Source organism: Lacerta agilis, chromosome 5, assembly GCF_009819535.1.
Source record: "Lacerta agilis isolate rLacAgi1 chromosome 5, rLacAgi1.pri, whole genome shotgun sequence".
In the NCBI taxonomy this organism is placed as follows: Eukaryota; Metazoa; Chordata; class Lepidosauria; order Squamata; family Lacertidae; genus Lacerta; species Lacerta agilis.
This window is the reverse complement of record NC_046316.1, coordinates 89,371,142-89,387,033: the sequence shown is the minus strand read 5'-3', so window position 1 is coordinate 89,387,033 and position 15,892 is coordinate 89,371,142. Positions and strand designations below refer to the sequence as shown.

Below are 15,892 nucleotides of genomic sequence, written 5' to 3'. Positions count from 1 at the left end.
AATACTTTGCCCACCTCATGGGAAGAGAAGACTCCCTGGAAAAGACCCTGATGTTGGGAAAGATGGAGGGCACAAGGAGAAGGGGACGACAGAGGATGAGATGGTTGGACAGTGTTCTCGAAGCGACTGGCATGAGTTTGGCCAAACTGCGGGAGGCAGTGGAGGATAGGGGTGCCTGGCGTGCTCTGGTCCATGGGGTCACGAAGAGTTGGACATGACTGAACGACTGAACAACAACAACAATCAACTGGTGCCTTTGGAAGGTAAGAATAGCATTTATAACAGCTCAGCTCAAGGTCCACTCTGTTCCCAGCAATGGCCAGGGAGACATCTTGGCACTCCTAAGCAAGGTGCGGATGTAGATTATTATCTCTTGTCTCCAGGATCTGTATTCAAGGGGATATTATCGCTGGACCTGAAGGTTCCATTTAGTTCAGCTGGCTAATAGCTGTTGATAGTGTCTATCCTCCCATTGGTTTATCTAATCCTTATTAGAAAGCCATCTCCACTACCATCGATCTGTCAAAAGATGGGCTGCTGATCTTGGAAAGGTCTCTTTTTCCCTTCAGACTCAGCAGTGGCTTGTGATGGGTGACTAACAGAACTTCAAAAGTAAAACAACAACCACAGAAGTTATCTAACCTCCTTATACTTTGGTAGAGCTGCTATCAGCTCCTTATTAAAGGGGGGGACACAAATCTGCAAATCCATGGTGTGTCTTGCAGTATTAGAAGGCTTAGGGATGTGAGGCAAAGCAGAATCCATTTAAAAGAAAACATGTGCAAGCAACTGGTATTTTGGAGGAGGAGGAGGAGGAGGAGGAGAAAGCCCTTTAAAAAAATTGCACAATGTACAGATTTACACTTCATAATAAAAAGAAAAGTTTTCAAAGTAAAAAGAAGAAGCAGAAGCCCGCCCGCCTGCCCAAGATGAACTGCTTGAAGTGAACAACATGGTGGTGCCCTTCCGTTGACACATATAAAGACTGGGCTACCAGTTGAACTGAACTTCCATATTGGTGATGGGGCAGCACCCTCCCTTGTCACTGAGGGGAGTGGGTTGGCTCAGCAGGTGAAGGGCAGTTTTCCTGGCACACGCAATTCTGCTCACCAGCATTTCTCCAACATCTAGCTCTCACCACCACTGCCACCATCTGCTGTCTGAGGCAGCTGCCTCACTTTGCCCAACAGTAGGGCTGGCCTTGGTGAAGTGAGAAGAGAAGAGAAGAGAAGAGAAAGCATACACACATTATCCTCTTGCTTCTTTGGCCCTCAGGACAAGCGTTCACCCTCAGGAACTAGAAGTTGCTTATTCTATACTTTTCAGGTTTTAGATCAGGGGTAATAATAATAATAATAATAATAATAATTTATTATTTGTACCCCGCCCATCTGGCTGGGTCTCCCCAGCCACTCTGGGCGGCTTCCACCAAACATTAAAATACATTTAAAATATCACAGTTTAAAAACTTCCCTAAACAGGGCTGCCTTCAGGTATTTTCTGAATGTCAGGTAGTTGTTTATTCCCTTGACTTCTGATGGGAGGGTATTCCAAAGGGCGGGCGCCACTACCGAAAAGGCCCTCTGCCTGGTTCTCTGTAGCTTTGCTTCTCGCAGTGAGGGAACCGACAGAAGGCCCTCGGCGCTGGATCTCAGTGTCCGGGCTGATTGATGGGGGTGGAGACGCTCCTTCAGGTATATAGGACCGAGGCCGTTTAGGGCTTTAAAGGCCGTTTAGGGGTGTGGAACATGTGACCTTCCTGTCATTGCTGGACTACAATTCCCATCATCCCTGACCATTCATCGTGCTGATGGGAGTTAGAGTCCAGCAACACCTGGAGGCTTCAGGCTCCCCATCTTTGCTTTTCATCATGAAGCAGCAGCAGCAGCAGCAGCTGCAGCAGCAGCTGTGAACCCCCAAAATCCAAGCTCTGCATCTACAGCCTCCTTTCACCACAGAGGCAGCCTAAACAAAACCTCAGGAACACATCCCTTTCTCACTCTGATAAGGTCCACACTGGGCAGAGGTGGATGGCCTCACAAATTATGTGATTTCCCATACTGAGGTAGGCAGCAAAGTTAATTTCTCCAAGCGAAACTCAGTAAATATGTAGATTTCAAAGTCCTCCCAGTATATGAATTTTACTGATTTATCTGCTGATGACCCACCAAGATTAGTGAAGGGTGACTGTGATTGTCCACAAGCACACTTCCAAGTATCTAAACAGCTGTTATGAAGACACAAGGAAGACAGGTGGTTAACACAGATCTATAGTCCCCGAATGGAGGAAGTGGTTTTTTTTTGTAGCTGCCGTTTTGCTGAAAACAAGCAGCACAATTCTTAACCATCATTACAATCTGATTGAATTTTGTCATTAGATCAGTCCTCTTAATGCTACTGTTTCACAATGCCTTCGCTGGAACTCATGCTAGTGAATTCTACCTGCTAATTATGCATTGTGAAGAGAAGTAAGTGAGATCCTGAGTGTTAGAAGTATTACATCTTTCTGCTGCTGGTGATAGCTGCTTCCTTTAGTCATTAGAACTCCTAGGAAGAGGTGTTCAGTGGTGACTGCCTGGGGATCTCGGGTGCCAGGCAATGTGATTAATTAAATATTGCTATTCAGGAGGGGGAGTGTGGCCTGTGAATAAAAAAGTCTGATTGTAAAGCACATCCCTGTGCTATACCAGCTGGGGATGAGAGAGCCTGAGGCATTAGGAACAGCATCAGCAGAGACTGCAGCATGGCAGGGAGATTGGCACAGAGGCTGAAAGACAGGGGCACACTCTCGTGGAGCACACAATGACACCCCCCCCCAACTAAACAAAAACAAAAACATCCCCATAATTTCTGTAGCCACAAATAATTTCCTCCAGCCTATCTACCATATGTTTCACAGGGTCTGAAACACATACACTAGTATTTTTGGAATTGCAATGGTAGGGGTGTTTACAGAAACAGGAGTGTTATGTTTGTGATTTTTTTGTGGGGGGGATTGTGCGTGCATGGACACACATGACTCTGTTGATGCCTATAGCTGTGTGTGCAATGCTGCACATTTGTTTGCAGGAGCGTATGTGCACACTTACTCTGGCTATGCATCAGTAACCTTTTGTGTTGTTCTCAGTACCTGCATTGATGTCACAGCTGTCCAGATATGGGGATGTGTGTGTGTCGGCATACGTACCAACTGATTTGTGTGCTGAATGGTTTGCGTTGCCTTGTGTGCATGTGTGTGTGCTTGGGTCTGGCCCTGAATGGGCATGTGTGGTCAACAGCAGTATTTTTCTTCCCCATGTATGGAGCTGAGTGACTCACTGTGTTGCATTATCAGATGCATTGGCAGTGACTTTCTGGCTGGAGATTTGCAGCATGAGAGCCTTTTCGGACAAAAACAAACCAACCAAACAGTACAGTAGCTAGATTCCACTAAATAAATCAAACTGGTTTCAATTTTGTGTGTGCATGTGTTTTGTTTTTTATGGAGACCAGATCAATCCCAGGGTGAGCAGGAGGAGAAATAAACAGGCCTGTCTCTCCCTAGAGTCCCTTCTCACTGCAAACATTTCATAAGGACATTCTCAAGGCCTCCTGCTTGGAATGGATCCATAATTTCACAAATGGCTCCAAAGGTATGAAATCCCACCTGTCCCCAAGCAAAACTACCCAAGGACCTGCTAACCATCACAATAATTTCTCCCTGCTCCCTGGGCCACCAGCTTCTGTTATGCTGCTGTCAGCCCACCTTTCGGATAAAGACTACAGACAAAAATGCAGCAGTATTGTCTTGTTGGGCACAATGCAGATGCCTCTGGGACTGGCCTCCTAGCAGAGTTCTGCACCACCTTCTGTCTCCACAGAGTCCTTTTCCTCTCCCAAAGGCAAAAAGGGCAGCTCCTTTGAGAGGCTCTGCTGAAATATTTAACATCCACAAGCTGCTCAGCTGCTTGAATTTCTATTTCTGTCTATCAAGCAAAACTAGGTCATTTAGTTCTCGACATCCCAATCAGGCAACTGCAGAGATTTAGGCTTCAATAGCTGAAATATCTGCACAGTTGAATGCCTGGGTCTATCCGCACAGTTCATACACACTAAGCCTCTTGCTCAAGAGAAAAACAGAGAGGTGGTACCTTTTTCCAAGGTCTGCAGCCCAGCAAAGTTCTCGGCAGGGTTTCTATAGGATTCCTCAAGAGAACACAGTGATTGCTTTTTAAAACAACCTCTCTAACAGGGATCTGAGTCCTTGGCCAGTGGTAAAGTTGCAGTGGCAGGTTTTGGTCTGATATAAGCTGGCTTGTAGATCATGCACACAATCTTTGCCAAGGAAGATACCCAGAACTGTCTGCTTCCATTTCAATACATGTATGTATTTATTCATTGAGTTTTGTTCACCAGTACAGTGAAAAATGGCATTAAAATTTACAATGGGTCATTCTTAGAATGTCATGACAATAATCTTTGTTGTTGTTTTTTGCTTGTCTTCATAAAATGTCATTGTATATTATTGAAAAGATGATGGTTTCTCATGCACAACGGACAAGAATAAGCTTATTTTAAAAAATAAATAAATTAAAGTACAAAATTAAAAACAACTCTGAACATCCCCTTCTAAGAAAGAGGCATCAAATAACCAGCAAGTTATCTGAACACATTCATAAACAGTGCAATAGTATTTTTTTTCTAAATTCTTCATGTTCCTACAAAGTCCATCAACAAAGCCATTGATCACAGTATAAGACTCTTTAAATACATTTCTTGTTAACGATGATGTGTGCAAAACCTCAAACACATTCAAGAAGTCCTGTCCAATACTGATATATAATTAAGAGCGCCAACTATTTCACTATATCTGCCTTCCAAGGGGGAAATCCATCTTATAAAACCTTTTCTGTCTTGCCTTTATGGGGAAGAAAAAAAATACAAACAATCTTTTGATGCAACGTTTTTGACATTAGACATTAGCAGATTGTTGTTAACAAATATTCAGATATAAAAATACAAATATGAGGAGTTTCTGTTAAAAAGAAGCGTGCCATAGTGGGATGACTAGTGGCACCAAGACGTGGCACCAAGACCAGGAAGCTCATGCAAAAAAGATGGAGCAAAAATGTCTCTCGACAGCAAAACAATCACTGTCTTTTATATTATAGTCCATCCATGTCAGAACCTCTGTCTTCCACTCAGCACTGTTGGCTTCGGGCTTTGGGTTTGCTGGTATTTTGCAAACGGGCTTGGGTTTTACAGGTTGGTGTTATATTTCGGGGGGGGGGGGAGCTACTGTGTATTACGGGATGGTTGCCGGTTTGGAATATAGACGCCATGACTGCAAACACGATGAACCTGTTATATTTAGAGAAGTGTGCGCGCTAGTGTGTCTGTATAAGTGTGTGTATGTATATTCGTTTCTACGTCTATGCAGATGTCAGCTACACAGCCACCCCGAAAATGTGAAAGGCGTAAAGTGCATCGCTATAGGAGACCTCCCCCCCCCACCCTTAAAAATGGAGAGCTGGGCAATCCAGTGGCTCAGAGCTCTCAGAGGAACAGCACCTTCAAATCGTGGCATGGAGGGGGTCACCCAAGCCAAAGAGGGGACTCTACACTGCTGCTGCTGAGGGCTGGAGGAAAGGAATTGGGAGGGGGAGGGCGGGATGATGGAAGGTTCGGGCACATGGGAAAACAGGCAGCACTCCAGCACGGGAGCAGGGAAAGGCGCTGCTGCAATGGACGGCTCAACAGCAAGAGCCTCCAAGAGGTTGGTGCTGCAATGGACAGCTCCCCGAGCTGCAGGCGCGTCGGAAAGATGGTGCTGGAGCGGACGGCTCCGCGCGTCAAGCGATGGTGCTGAAATGGACAGCTCCCCAAGGCGCAAGAGCTCCATTCCGCAACGGAGGAAGGAAGGGGCAGGTGGGGGGAGAGAGAGAGGAAGCCCCTTCTAGAAGGGCTGTTGTTGAAAATGCAACTCCGAGAATGGGCATCGTGCATTGGTAACCAGGACAGAGTTGGGTGGCAAGGTCTCTTTGTCCCTTATGCTCTCCGTTGGATGCGGAAGAGGGTGAGATGGTGGCCCACGTCAAGTGACCTCTTCGGGCTGGGGGTCTGCGTTGGGGGTGGAGGGTGTTGCCAGCAGCCTCATCTCCTTCCTTTTGCTTTCCATGTTGTCCACAATCCCAACAAACATGCGCAGCCAAAAGTGCTTTAAAAATTCAGGGATCAGTCTGCAGCTGGGTGCAGGCGCCTTCCGTGCTGATTTATACCCCAGAAGGCGACTTGTCTGTCATCCCCTTCAAGACCTCGTCTATTCTATCGTCTTCGATCACCACTGCAGGGACAGGAGAGCAAACGCAGGAAAAAAACACGCCGTCAGAATGGAAAGGGGGAACAGACACGCGGGGTGGGGGCCTCATCCTGCGTACTTAAGACCTGGCGTTTGGCCACACTTGAAGCACCCCGCTCCCTCCCCAGCCTTGCTGCTCCTTTGGGGGCAGCTATGGGGCTGGACCTCCCGCCCTCCCTCTTTCGACATCTGGTAATGAAACCCGATCCAGGAAAATGGCTCCCCATCCTTCCCCAGATGGTGGCTGCTGCGGAGCGCAGAGCCAGCAGAGGTGATTAGAGAGGGAGCGCAGCCAGCGGAACGTGCGGGAGGAGATGGGGACCGAGGCTCCGGGGCAGCTCTATAGGCGCTTAGCCCTGGGGGAATGTGGAGGGGTCTGGGCTGGGTGAGGAGAGGAGTAGTGATGACTGGAATTCTTGTGGCAAATGGCTCAGATCGGAGCTCAGCTTAAAGAGTGCGGTGGAGGGGCGCTGAACGAGGGAAAAGACTGCCCCCCAAAAAACCCACCCTTTTTTCTCCCTTTCCGGCAGATTCCACCTGCGGCACCCCGGCTAGGATATGTAACCACAGCGACAGGAAAAAGCGGGGCGCGCGGGATGGGGGGTGGTGGTGGTCAGCCTTGTCAGGGTTGTCTGAAGTCCGGCTCTCAGGGGTGGGGGTGAAACATTTCCTTGTCCTTCTCCTGCGCTGGCAGCAGATGGGCAAGAGGTGGGACTGGGGAGGGAGGGGTGTTGTTATTGGGGAGCACGGGGACGATGCCCCGAGGTGTGTACCCAAGCAAGCAAGCAAGCAAGCAGCCGCGCGCGGACGATGCTCCTTACCTCGCTTGGCTCTGCCAATCTGGCCCAGCTTGGGGGGCCGCTTGGACTGGTTGCCCCAGGAGTTGGTGTCCTGCAGGCGGCAGCTGAAGGAGATGTCTCCGACTTCCGAGTCGGTGCCATAGCGGGCCACTTTGTCGTCGTTGTAGGGCAGGATCTCAGACATGGTGCAGGCGGCGGCGGCGGCGGCGGCGGCACCTGGGTTACTTTCTGCTCCACGCAGAGAGAGAGAGACAGAGGCGGGGGCGAGGCTCCGAGAGGATCAAGAGGCGCTGAGCAATTGGGGCAGGCGAGCAAAGGAGCCAGCGAACGAGCGCGTGCGGCGTCCAGCAGCCTCGTCGAGCGTCTGAGCAGAGCGCTTGGGACAACCCTACACCATAAAGGAAACCCAGGCGGAAGGATGAAGTCATGCATCCGGGGCTGAGCGCGCGGCTCGGCGGCGGCAAGGTCCTCCCTCTCCCCCCTTTCTCCCCTCCCCGCCGTGCGTGGCAGGGGAGGGAGGCGGTGACATCAGGAGGCGAGGAAGGAATGACAATGAGGATGCAGCAAACGAGCCCCCCCCCCCAGCGGGGGAGGGGAAAGAGGAGGGGGCGAAGAAGGGTCAGAGAGGGGGAAGCCGCCCCTTTCCAGCGCCCTGGGAGCCCAGACCCCCTGCGGAACGCGCCCTCTGTCCGCCCTCCGCAGATCCCCTGGGGAAAGCCCTGCTGGGAGCCGCTGAGCCCCTGCCCCCTCCTCCTCTTCCTCCTCCTCCCGCACCCCCCCCCCTTGGTTCCAGGCGTCACTGTGTGTTTCCCACTTTATGCAACAACAGGCAATAGGAAGCTTCGCTTTCTCTTCCGCTTGGGACTCACTTGTCAGCAGCAAAGCAGATTCCTTAGAGCCGTAGGCGCGGGGACGGCGCGGTCTCAGCCTGCAACGGTTGCAATCACCCGCTGCTTCTGAGCATGGGCAGAGGGCTTTCCTCTCACCGCTGAATTGCTACGGGTTTTCCAGTCAGGCACAGTCAGGAAAGTCGTTCAGGAGTGAGGGAGCAATGTCCAGGGACAGGTGGTCTGGAGTGGAGGTGGGGGAAGGGAGTCCAAGCAGATCTGAACCCAGCACTTAATACAGTGTTATGAGTTCGGGGAGGGGGGTCAGTCTAGATGATACCCTGTGCCCCTTCCTAACCTGTGGTCCTGTGTGGAGGGTAGAATCCATAGGAGGAAACCAGGGCATCCAGCTCCCTTGTTAAGGTAACATCTTTGTCTGGCTTGTGAACTACCATGATGCAGCATAACCAAAGACGTTGCTCCGTGCCACAGAACAAATGGGTGGGACTCCTCACCCCATCCCAGCTGCTACCTGCAGAACAATAGCCAAATAATTCATCAAATTCATCATCATCATCTCTCTTTGGCGATCACTTGTAGCCGAGTAAGATTGTCTTGCATGAACACAGTCTTAACAAAACAAAATAAGAAATAAATAAAAAAATCCTTCCAGTAGCACCTTAGAGACCAACTAAGTTTGTTCTTGGTATGAGCTTTCGTGTGCATGCACACTTCTTCAGATACACTGAAACAGAAGTCACCAGACCCTTATATAAGTTATACCTACCTGTAATGGTCTTAACAGTGAGTCAATAAGTGACTGTGGAGGCCAATTCTGGATCCACTCATCCTTCCACAGTGGGGACATAGGTTTCTGAGTGGGAGTTGATCAGCGTGAGGGTTTGCCAAGCGTGCCTTCCTCTTAGCACGTTTCTCCCTTTCATCCAGAGTTCATACTTCTTCAAAGTCCATGACACCTTTGGTAAAAGCTGTTCTCCAATTGGAAGGCTCGCACCCATAAACAAAGAGCCCAAAACAATACAGTAAGATGCAATTCCCACAGCATCCAGTGATACAAACCCATTAGTATCAGCAGCAAATGAAGGCTTGGATGAACAGAAAGGTGTTCAGCACACACAGGAAGCACAGAGTGGTCAGTGCATTCCTTTTTTCAAAAGGGAACCTGTTCCACATGGCAGGTGCCTTCACGCTAAAGGCCCCACTCCAAGTATTGCAAAAGGGATTTCAGGAGAATGTGGCGCTGTCAGCAGGGCCTCATCAGGAGCAAGGCAGTCTTTCAGGTAACCTGACTGATTTATTCAGAAAACAGAGAATATAAGATCAGCCATTTACAGGAACAAATTCTAAAATACATGCCGATATGCTTGGCCTCTCCTAGGACATAATTCTTAGTTTGTTATCCGCTTCTGGTATTAACTGTACTTTTCATTTTATTTATTTTGGTGGTTTTTAATGCCGCTAGCCAAACTTGGTGTTAATCTTAAAGAAGGGTAGAATGGAAAGGTATGAAATAAAAATGCATATAAAGTGGCTGGCAGCATCTCTGCAGGGTTTCAGACAGGGAAGCTTTCCAAAAACTACCTGGAAATTTCAGGGATTCAACCTTCTGTATGCAAAGCTGTATGGTAATTCCTGGATACCCCAATGGGATCCATCCCAATTCTTTGGGGTGGGGTTGTAGACATTTTGCCACCAGTTCAGCTGTAGTGGCATGCAAAACAAGCTGTCAATATACTGTAGAGGGAAATGAGGGCCAGATGGGGCTCATCCACCGGGGGAGGCAGCCCACCTAGAAGATGGAAAACTCTGATCCTAAACCTTCACTGCCTTGTGGGACATTTTTGGGAGAAGAAAAGGCTAAGGGGTAACCCCTTCACAAATCCAGAGAAGAGTACCTAAGGCAGTTTGATGCTGCCTTGTCTGCCTGCTTGCAGCAGCTCCTACAGCCAAGCTAGTGCCAAATGCCCCCAAACTAAGGCCTGCGGGTTGGATGCGGCCTGCGCAAGCCAATTATCCGGCCCCCGCTGCCCACTGCTGCCCAGTGCTGTCAAGTATCCCGTTTTCCCCGGGATTCTCCCTTATTTTAAGCAGTTTCCTGCTGCTCTCCCTTACTTTTTATTTCCCTTAAATTTCCCGTCTTTAATGGAAGCAGCTCCTCCCCTGCTGGCCAGGGACTGGGTGGGAAGACCTCGCCTACTTGGAGAGAAAAGCCTCAGCCCTCAAAGCAAGTGGGAGCCGTTTCCCGTCCTTACAGGGGGGTGTATTCCTCCCCCTGCATCAGCCCCTATCCGTTGCCACCAAGCCCCTCAGCCGGCCAATAGGGTTAGCTGGTGGGTGGAGCCTGGCTGCCTTTGAGCAGCTGCTGCTTTCCATCCTGTTTTGATGGGATCAGACAAGAAGACGATGGGGCTCCATTGCGCGGAGCACATGGCTGCCCTCCTCTTTGCTGGCTGCCCTCCTCTTTGCTCTGCTCTGAGCCCGAGCCCGCTTGGAGTTTACATTGCTGCTCCGCCCACTTTTGCTTCTGGCTCCGCCCACCACTGACATGTGACTGTTCCCGGGATAGGTGAGACTGCTGATCCCTTATTTTCAAATCCAAAACTTGACAGCTATGCTGCTGCCGCCCGCTCTTACCGGCATGGCACAGCACGGCTGCCCATCTCCGGGTTGGCACAGCACCGGAAATAGCTTGTGCGCATGCGCATCATTTCCGGTGCACTTCCAGGTCTGCGGAGGCCCATGCGCATGCGCACAAGCTATTTCCAGCCCTGCGCCATGCCAGAAGTGCACTGGAAATTACGCTTGTGCATGCACAAAAGCTATTTCTGGTGCCGCGCCAGAGGTGCGCCAGAAAAAGCAAGTGTGCATGCGTATGGGCGTGCGCTCCCCCGCCCTCCAGTCTGCCGCACGATTGGTACTGAAGGAATCAGCCCGAGGCCAGGTAAGTTTGCTGACCCCTGGCCAAATGTCTTGCTCTGCTTTCCTTTGGACCACATCAATGTGACTGAGAGGGGAGCCTTGTTGTCTGGGTAGCCAGACACACTGACCAAGCTTGTGCCTCAGGGAGGTCACTTTGGTGCTGCTCACATAGAGGTTTGACTTCACCCCCAGAGGTGCACTCCATTGTCTCTTTCGAGACAGACAGATGCCAGCAACAACTGTTGGATGGAAATGTGCCGGGAGAATCACATTTGCATGCAGTGCACTGGAGACAGTTTTGCAGTCTTACTCAGGTGCAGTAAAATATGCATAAGACACTTGGGCTTGGCAAGCGCATGTGACAGCATGTGCCAATTCATGCCTGTACCCCAATTCACTTTGACAATAAAACTAAGAAACGGCAGCTGATGAAGAATAAATGAAACAGGGCCTTGTCCTGGAGTTAAAAATCATTGCAACTGGAATTTTTTTCATACTTTAAACAACAAATAGAGGAAACCACTGTTTATTGCTGTCCTGGCCTGAGTCCTTGCAACCTTTCTATTTGATTTCCTGAACTGTCCAAGGACTCCCATTTTTTAAAAAAATTATTTCAATATGTACCCCAATTCATACCTACAAACAAGCCTGTTCACATGCACAGATCTCATAATAATAATAATAATAATAATAATAATAATAATAATAATAAGTTTTTATTTATACCCCACCCTTCCCAGCCAAAAACTGGGCTCAGGGCGGCTAACACTCATTAAAATTCCAGCAAAAACATAACACAATCAATTTAAAATAACAGATTAAAATACAAATTTAAAAATTCAATATTAAAGCTGCAGTCTCATTTTCAAATAACCCACCAATAAAAGAATGAAGCATAAATATCAAACAGAAACCAACCCAAAGGCCAGGTGGAACAGCTCTGTCTTGCAGGCCCTGCGGAAAGATGCCAAATCCCGCAGGGCCCTGGTCTCTTGTGATAGACTGTTCCACCAAGTCGGGGCCAATACTGAGAAAGCCCTGGCCCTAGTTGAGGCCAACCTAGCGTCTTTGTTGCTCGGGACCTCCAAAAGATTATTATTTGAGGACCTTAAGGTCCTACATGGGACATACCAGGAGAGGCGGTCCCTTAGGTATGAGGGTCCTAAGCCGCATAGGGCTTTAAAGGTCAAAACCAGCACCTTAAACCTGACCCTGTACTCCACCGGGAGCCAGTGCAGCTGGTAGAGCACTGGATGAATGTGGTCTCATGGCAAAGACCCCGTGAGGAGCCTCGCCGCGGCATTCTGCACCCGCTGGAGTTTCTGGGTCAGCTTTAGGGGCAGCCCCGCGTAGAGCGAGTTACAATAATCAAGTCTGGAGGTGACCGTTGCATGGATCACTGTGGCCAGATCAGGGCGAGAGAGGTAGGGGGTCAACTGCTTAATACGGCGGAGATGGAAAAATGCCACCTTTGCTGTGGCTGCAACCTGCGCCTCCATGGAAAGAGAGGCGTCGAAGGTTACACCCAAACTCCTGACAGAAGGCGCTGGCACTAATTGGGCCCCCGCAAGAGATGGGAGTTGGCCTCCCAACCCCATGTCGTCCCAACCCAGCCAGAGGACCTCTGTCTTCGAAGGATTTAACTTCAACCGGCTCCCACGCATCCATGCAGCCACAGCCTCCAAGCACCTGGTCAGTGTGTCTGGAACCGAGTCAGGGCGGCCGTCCATCAACAGATAAAGCTGGGTGTCATCAGCATATTGATGACAGCCCAGACCGAAACTCCGGACAATCTGGGCAAGAGGGCGCATAAAGATATTAAAAAGCATCGGGGAAATGATTGTGCCCTGCGGAACTCCACACACCAAGGAGTGTCGTGGCGACAACTCCCTCCCTAGCGCCACTCTCTGTCCCCGACCTGAGATAAAGGAGCGCAGCCATTGTTGGACTGTGCCCTGAATCCCCACGTCGGCAAGGCAGTGGTCTAAAAGATCGTGGTCGACCATAGCGAAGGCTGCTGACAAATCTAAAAGAATCAGCAGGCCCGAACCGCCTCGATCCAGCTGTCTACGGAGATCGTCTGTTAGTGCAACCAAAGCTGTCTCAGTCCCATAACCAGGGCGGAAGCCAGACTGAAATGGATCCAGAGCCAATGTTTCATCCAGAAATCCACTAAGCTGTTCAGCAACCGCTCTCTCAATTAGATTACCCAGGTACGGAAGATTCGAAACTGGGCGGTAATTGAATAGATCTAAAGGATCTAAGGATGTTTTCTTTAAGAGCGGACGCACCACTGCCTCCTTCAATTCCTGTGGGAAAGTCCCAGTGCCAAGGGACAAATTTATGATCTCACCCAGGGGGGCCCGTACCTCGTCTGGACACGCTCTAATCAGCCAAGACGGGCACGGGTCAAGGGGGCAAATGGTGGGCCTTCCAGCTCGGAGGAATCTGTCTACATCGGCAGGGAGTATCCGATCAAAGTGGTCCAATACTGGACCCGAGGACAGTCGAGGGGCCTCCAGTTCTGTTACTGTATCCAAATTGGCAGGGAGGTCACGGCGGAGCAGCAAGACTTTCTCCGCAAAAAAGCTCACAAATGCCTCACAGCTATGAGTCGAATTTGTATTTAAATTTGGTTGTTCCTCTAGGGTTGTTAAAGACCTAATTATTCTAAAGAGTTGTGCTGAGCGAGAGCTAGCAGATGCAATGGAAGGTGAGAAGTAAGACTTCTTTGCCGCCTTCATTGCCATCTCATAGGTTTTCATAAGCATCCTATAAGATGTTCTTGAGGCTCCGTCGCGAGCACGCGGCCATACTCACTCTAGCCGTCTGAGCTCCCGCTTCATTTTCCGGAGCTCCTCAGTAAACCAAAGGGTCCGGTTTCGGCGGGGTCGCAGAGGGCGCTTAGGTGCGATCTCATCAATGGCCATCAAGAGTCGGTTATTCCAGTCTTCAACAAGGTCATCTAATGAGTCGCCGGGGGGGGGCAGGGTCCCGCAAAGCCTGACGGAATCTATCTGGATCCATCAGCCTTCGCAGGCGAGCCACCTGAGCAGGGGAGGAGCGGAAAGTCAATCTCGGCTCTCAGAGCGTAGTGATCAGACCATGGCACTTCCACAGAAGGGAGCATGATCACATCTATGCCAACACCAAAGATCAAATCCAGTGTGGGGCCTGCTTGATGTGTGGGGCCCAAAACAAACTGGGAAAGCCCTAGTGTCGCCATGGAGGACACTAGGTCCAGAGCCTGTGAGGAGGGAGTGTCATTGGCATGGATGTTGAAGTCTCCCAAGACCAGTAGGTTTGGGAACTCCAAGGCCCAGCCCACCACCACTTCCAACAGGTCTGACAGGGTGGCTGCTGGTGCGCTGGGTGGTCGGTACACCAGCCAGACAGCCAAGCTCTCCTTGGAACCCCACACAAGACCAACACATTCAATACCGGAGATCGCCGGTACTGGCAGAGCTCTGAAAGAGCAACCCTCCCTGATTAACAATGCTACTCCACACCCCCTGACCCACAGTCTGCGATTGGTGGAGGATGGAAAAACCTGAGGGTGCTATCTCACGTAGGGAGACTACTTCACCTTCCCACACCCAGGTCTCCGTCATGCAAGCCAGGTCAACCCCCAGCGAGACAAAGAAGTCACGCATGGTGGCGGTTTTATTGCCAATGGACCTGGCATTGCACAACACCAATGACGGAGGTGGATAATCCCTGCTCACCCTACCCTCGTCCTTCAGGATGGGGTGTAGATTGGAAGGGGTTCGAGCATTATTGCATCTCAAGGCCCTTCACCCGTAGTGATATCTAGCCCCACCGCCATACCTCCCTAGCCCTTCAATAGTGGGGATCTCAAGCTTCATGTTAGCCTCCCCAATAGGGGGGTGACAACTCCTCGCTAGTAAATCGTCTTTGAGCCAGTGGAGGGGTGAGTATTTGATAGGGTAAATATCCCTAGAAGATAGACCCCCATCTGCCACACCCCCGATGGGGCAGGTAATCACATGATGATTTGCTGGTTGACAATCCCTCTCTCCCTGCTGGAGAGAGTGAGGTGCTATTGATTCTGTCTGTGGTTGTGGGAATATTAATGAGACGTGGGCTGTGAAATGAGGATCACTGGCCAACAAGGAACCAACTTCGGATTCAAGAGGACTGTCCATTCTATCTCGCCAGAAGGGTGATGGAGAAGGTCGATCCTTCTCACCGATTGTTAACGCATTAGACAAAGGACCAGGTTGAGTGTTGGACAATGCATTAAGCAACAAAAATAAGGAGCATAAGCAGTGCTTTTTTTCTGTGGGAATGTTAAGGAAGGTAGGAGAAGATATATTGTTTTCATATTATCCTTTCTCACTCATGCTAGTGAGTAAGCAGCAGAGCACATTCCCTTTGCAACTTATTGGAAGCAAGTTGATGATTCGTTAGAATCCTTTAATTAAGCAATCCAGTCCCAGGCAAGTTTCCCCTTTATTTCCCTCTTAAAATAATAATAACACAACACAATCTTCTTTAAAAGTAAGAATAAAGTTTTGCTCACATTCAGTTCACCAGAAAAAGCTGTCTGTGGACAAATGGTGGCTCCCTCAGCCTAAAAAGTGAGATGAGCACCGCAGCCCCATAGTTACCTTTGACTAGACTTAACCGTCCACGGGTCCTTTACATTTTACCTTTTTACCTGGTCACACACGGTGAGGAAGCTCCAGAGCAGGTATGACAGGAAGTCCTCCCTGTCTGGAGCCACATTCCCCTGTGTGTCCATTCTAGGCAACAGGAAGATGTTGTACTTGACAGCTCTAGTAATAATACATCCCACATTTTCTGGGGGTAAAGGTAAAGGTAAAGGGACCCCTGACACTTAAGTCCAGTCATGAACGACTCTGGGGTTGCAGCACTCATCTCGCTTTACAGGCCAAGGGAGCCAGCATTTGTCCGCTTCCGCAGACAGTTTTTCCGGGTCATGTGGCCAGCATGACTAAGCCGCT

General features: G+C 49.7%; 1 protein-coding gene across 1 annotated transcript; it reads right to left on the bottom strand.

Moving 5' to 3' along the window:
- Positions 1–4,346: 4,346 nt before the first annotated feature.
- On the bottom strand, positions 4,347–7,584 carry CAMK2N2 (calcium/calmodulin dependent protein kinase II inhibitor 2). Its single transcript, XM_033150796.1, has 2 exons — positions 7,159–7,584; positions 4,347–6,322 (listed from the first exon to the last, which is right to left on the bottom strand). The coding sequence occupies exons 1-2, from the start codon at positions 7,319–7,321 to the stop codon at positions 6,252–6,254; spliced, it is 234 nt and encodes a 77-aa protein (XP_033006687.1). The 5' UTR covers positions 7,322–7,584; the 3' UTR covers positions 4,347–6,251.
- Positions 7,585–15,892: the final 8,308 nt, after the last annotated feature.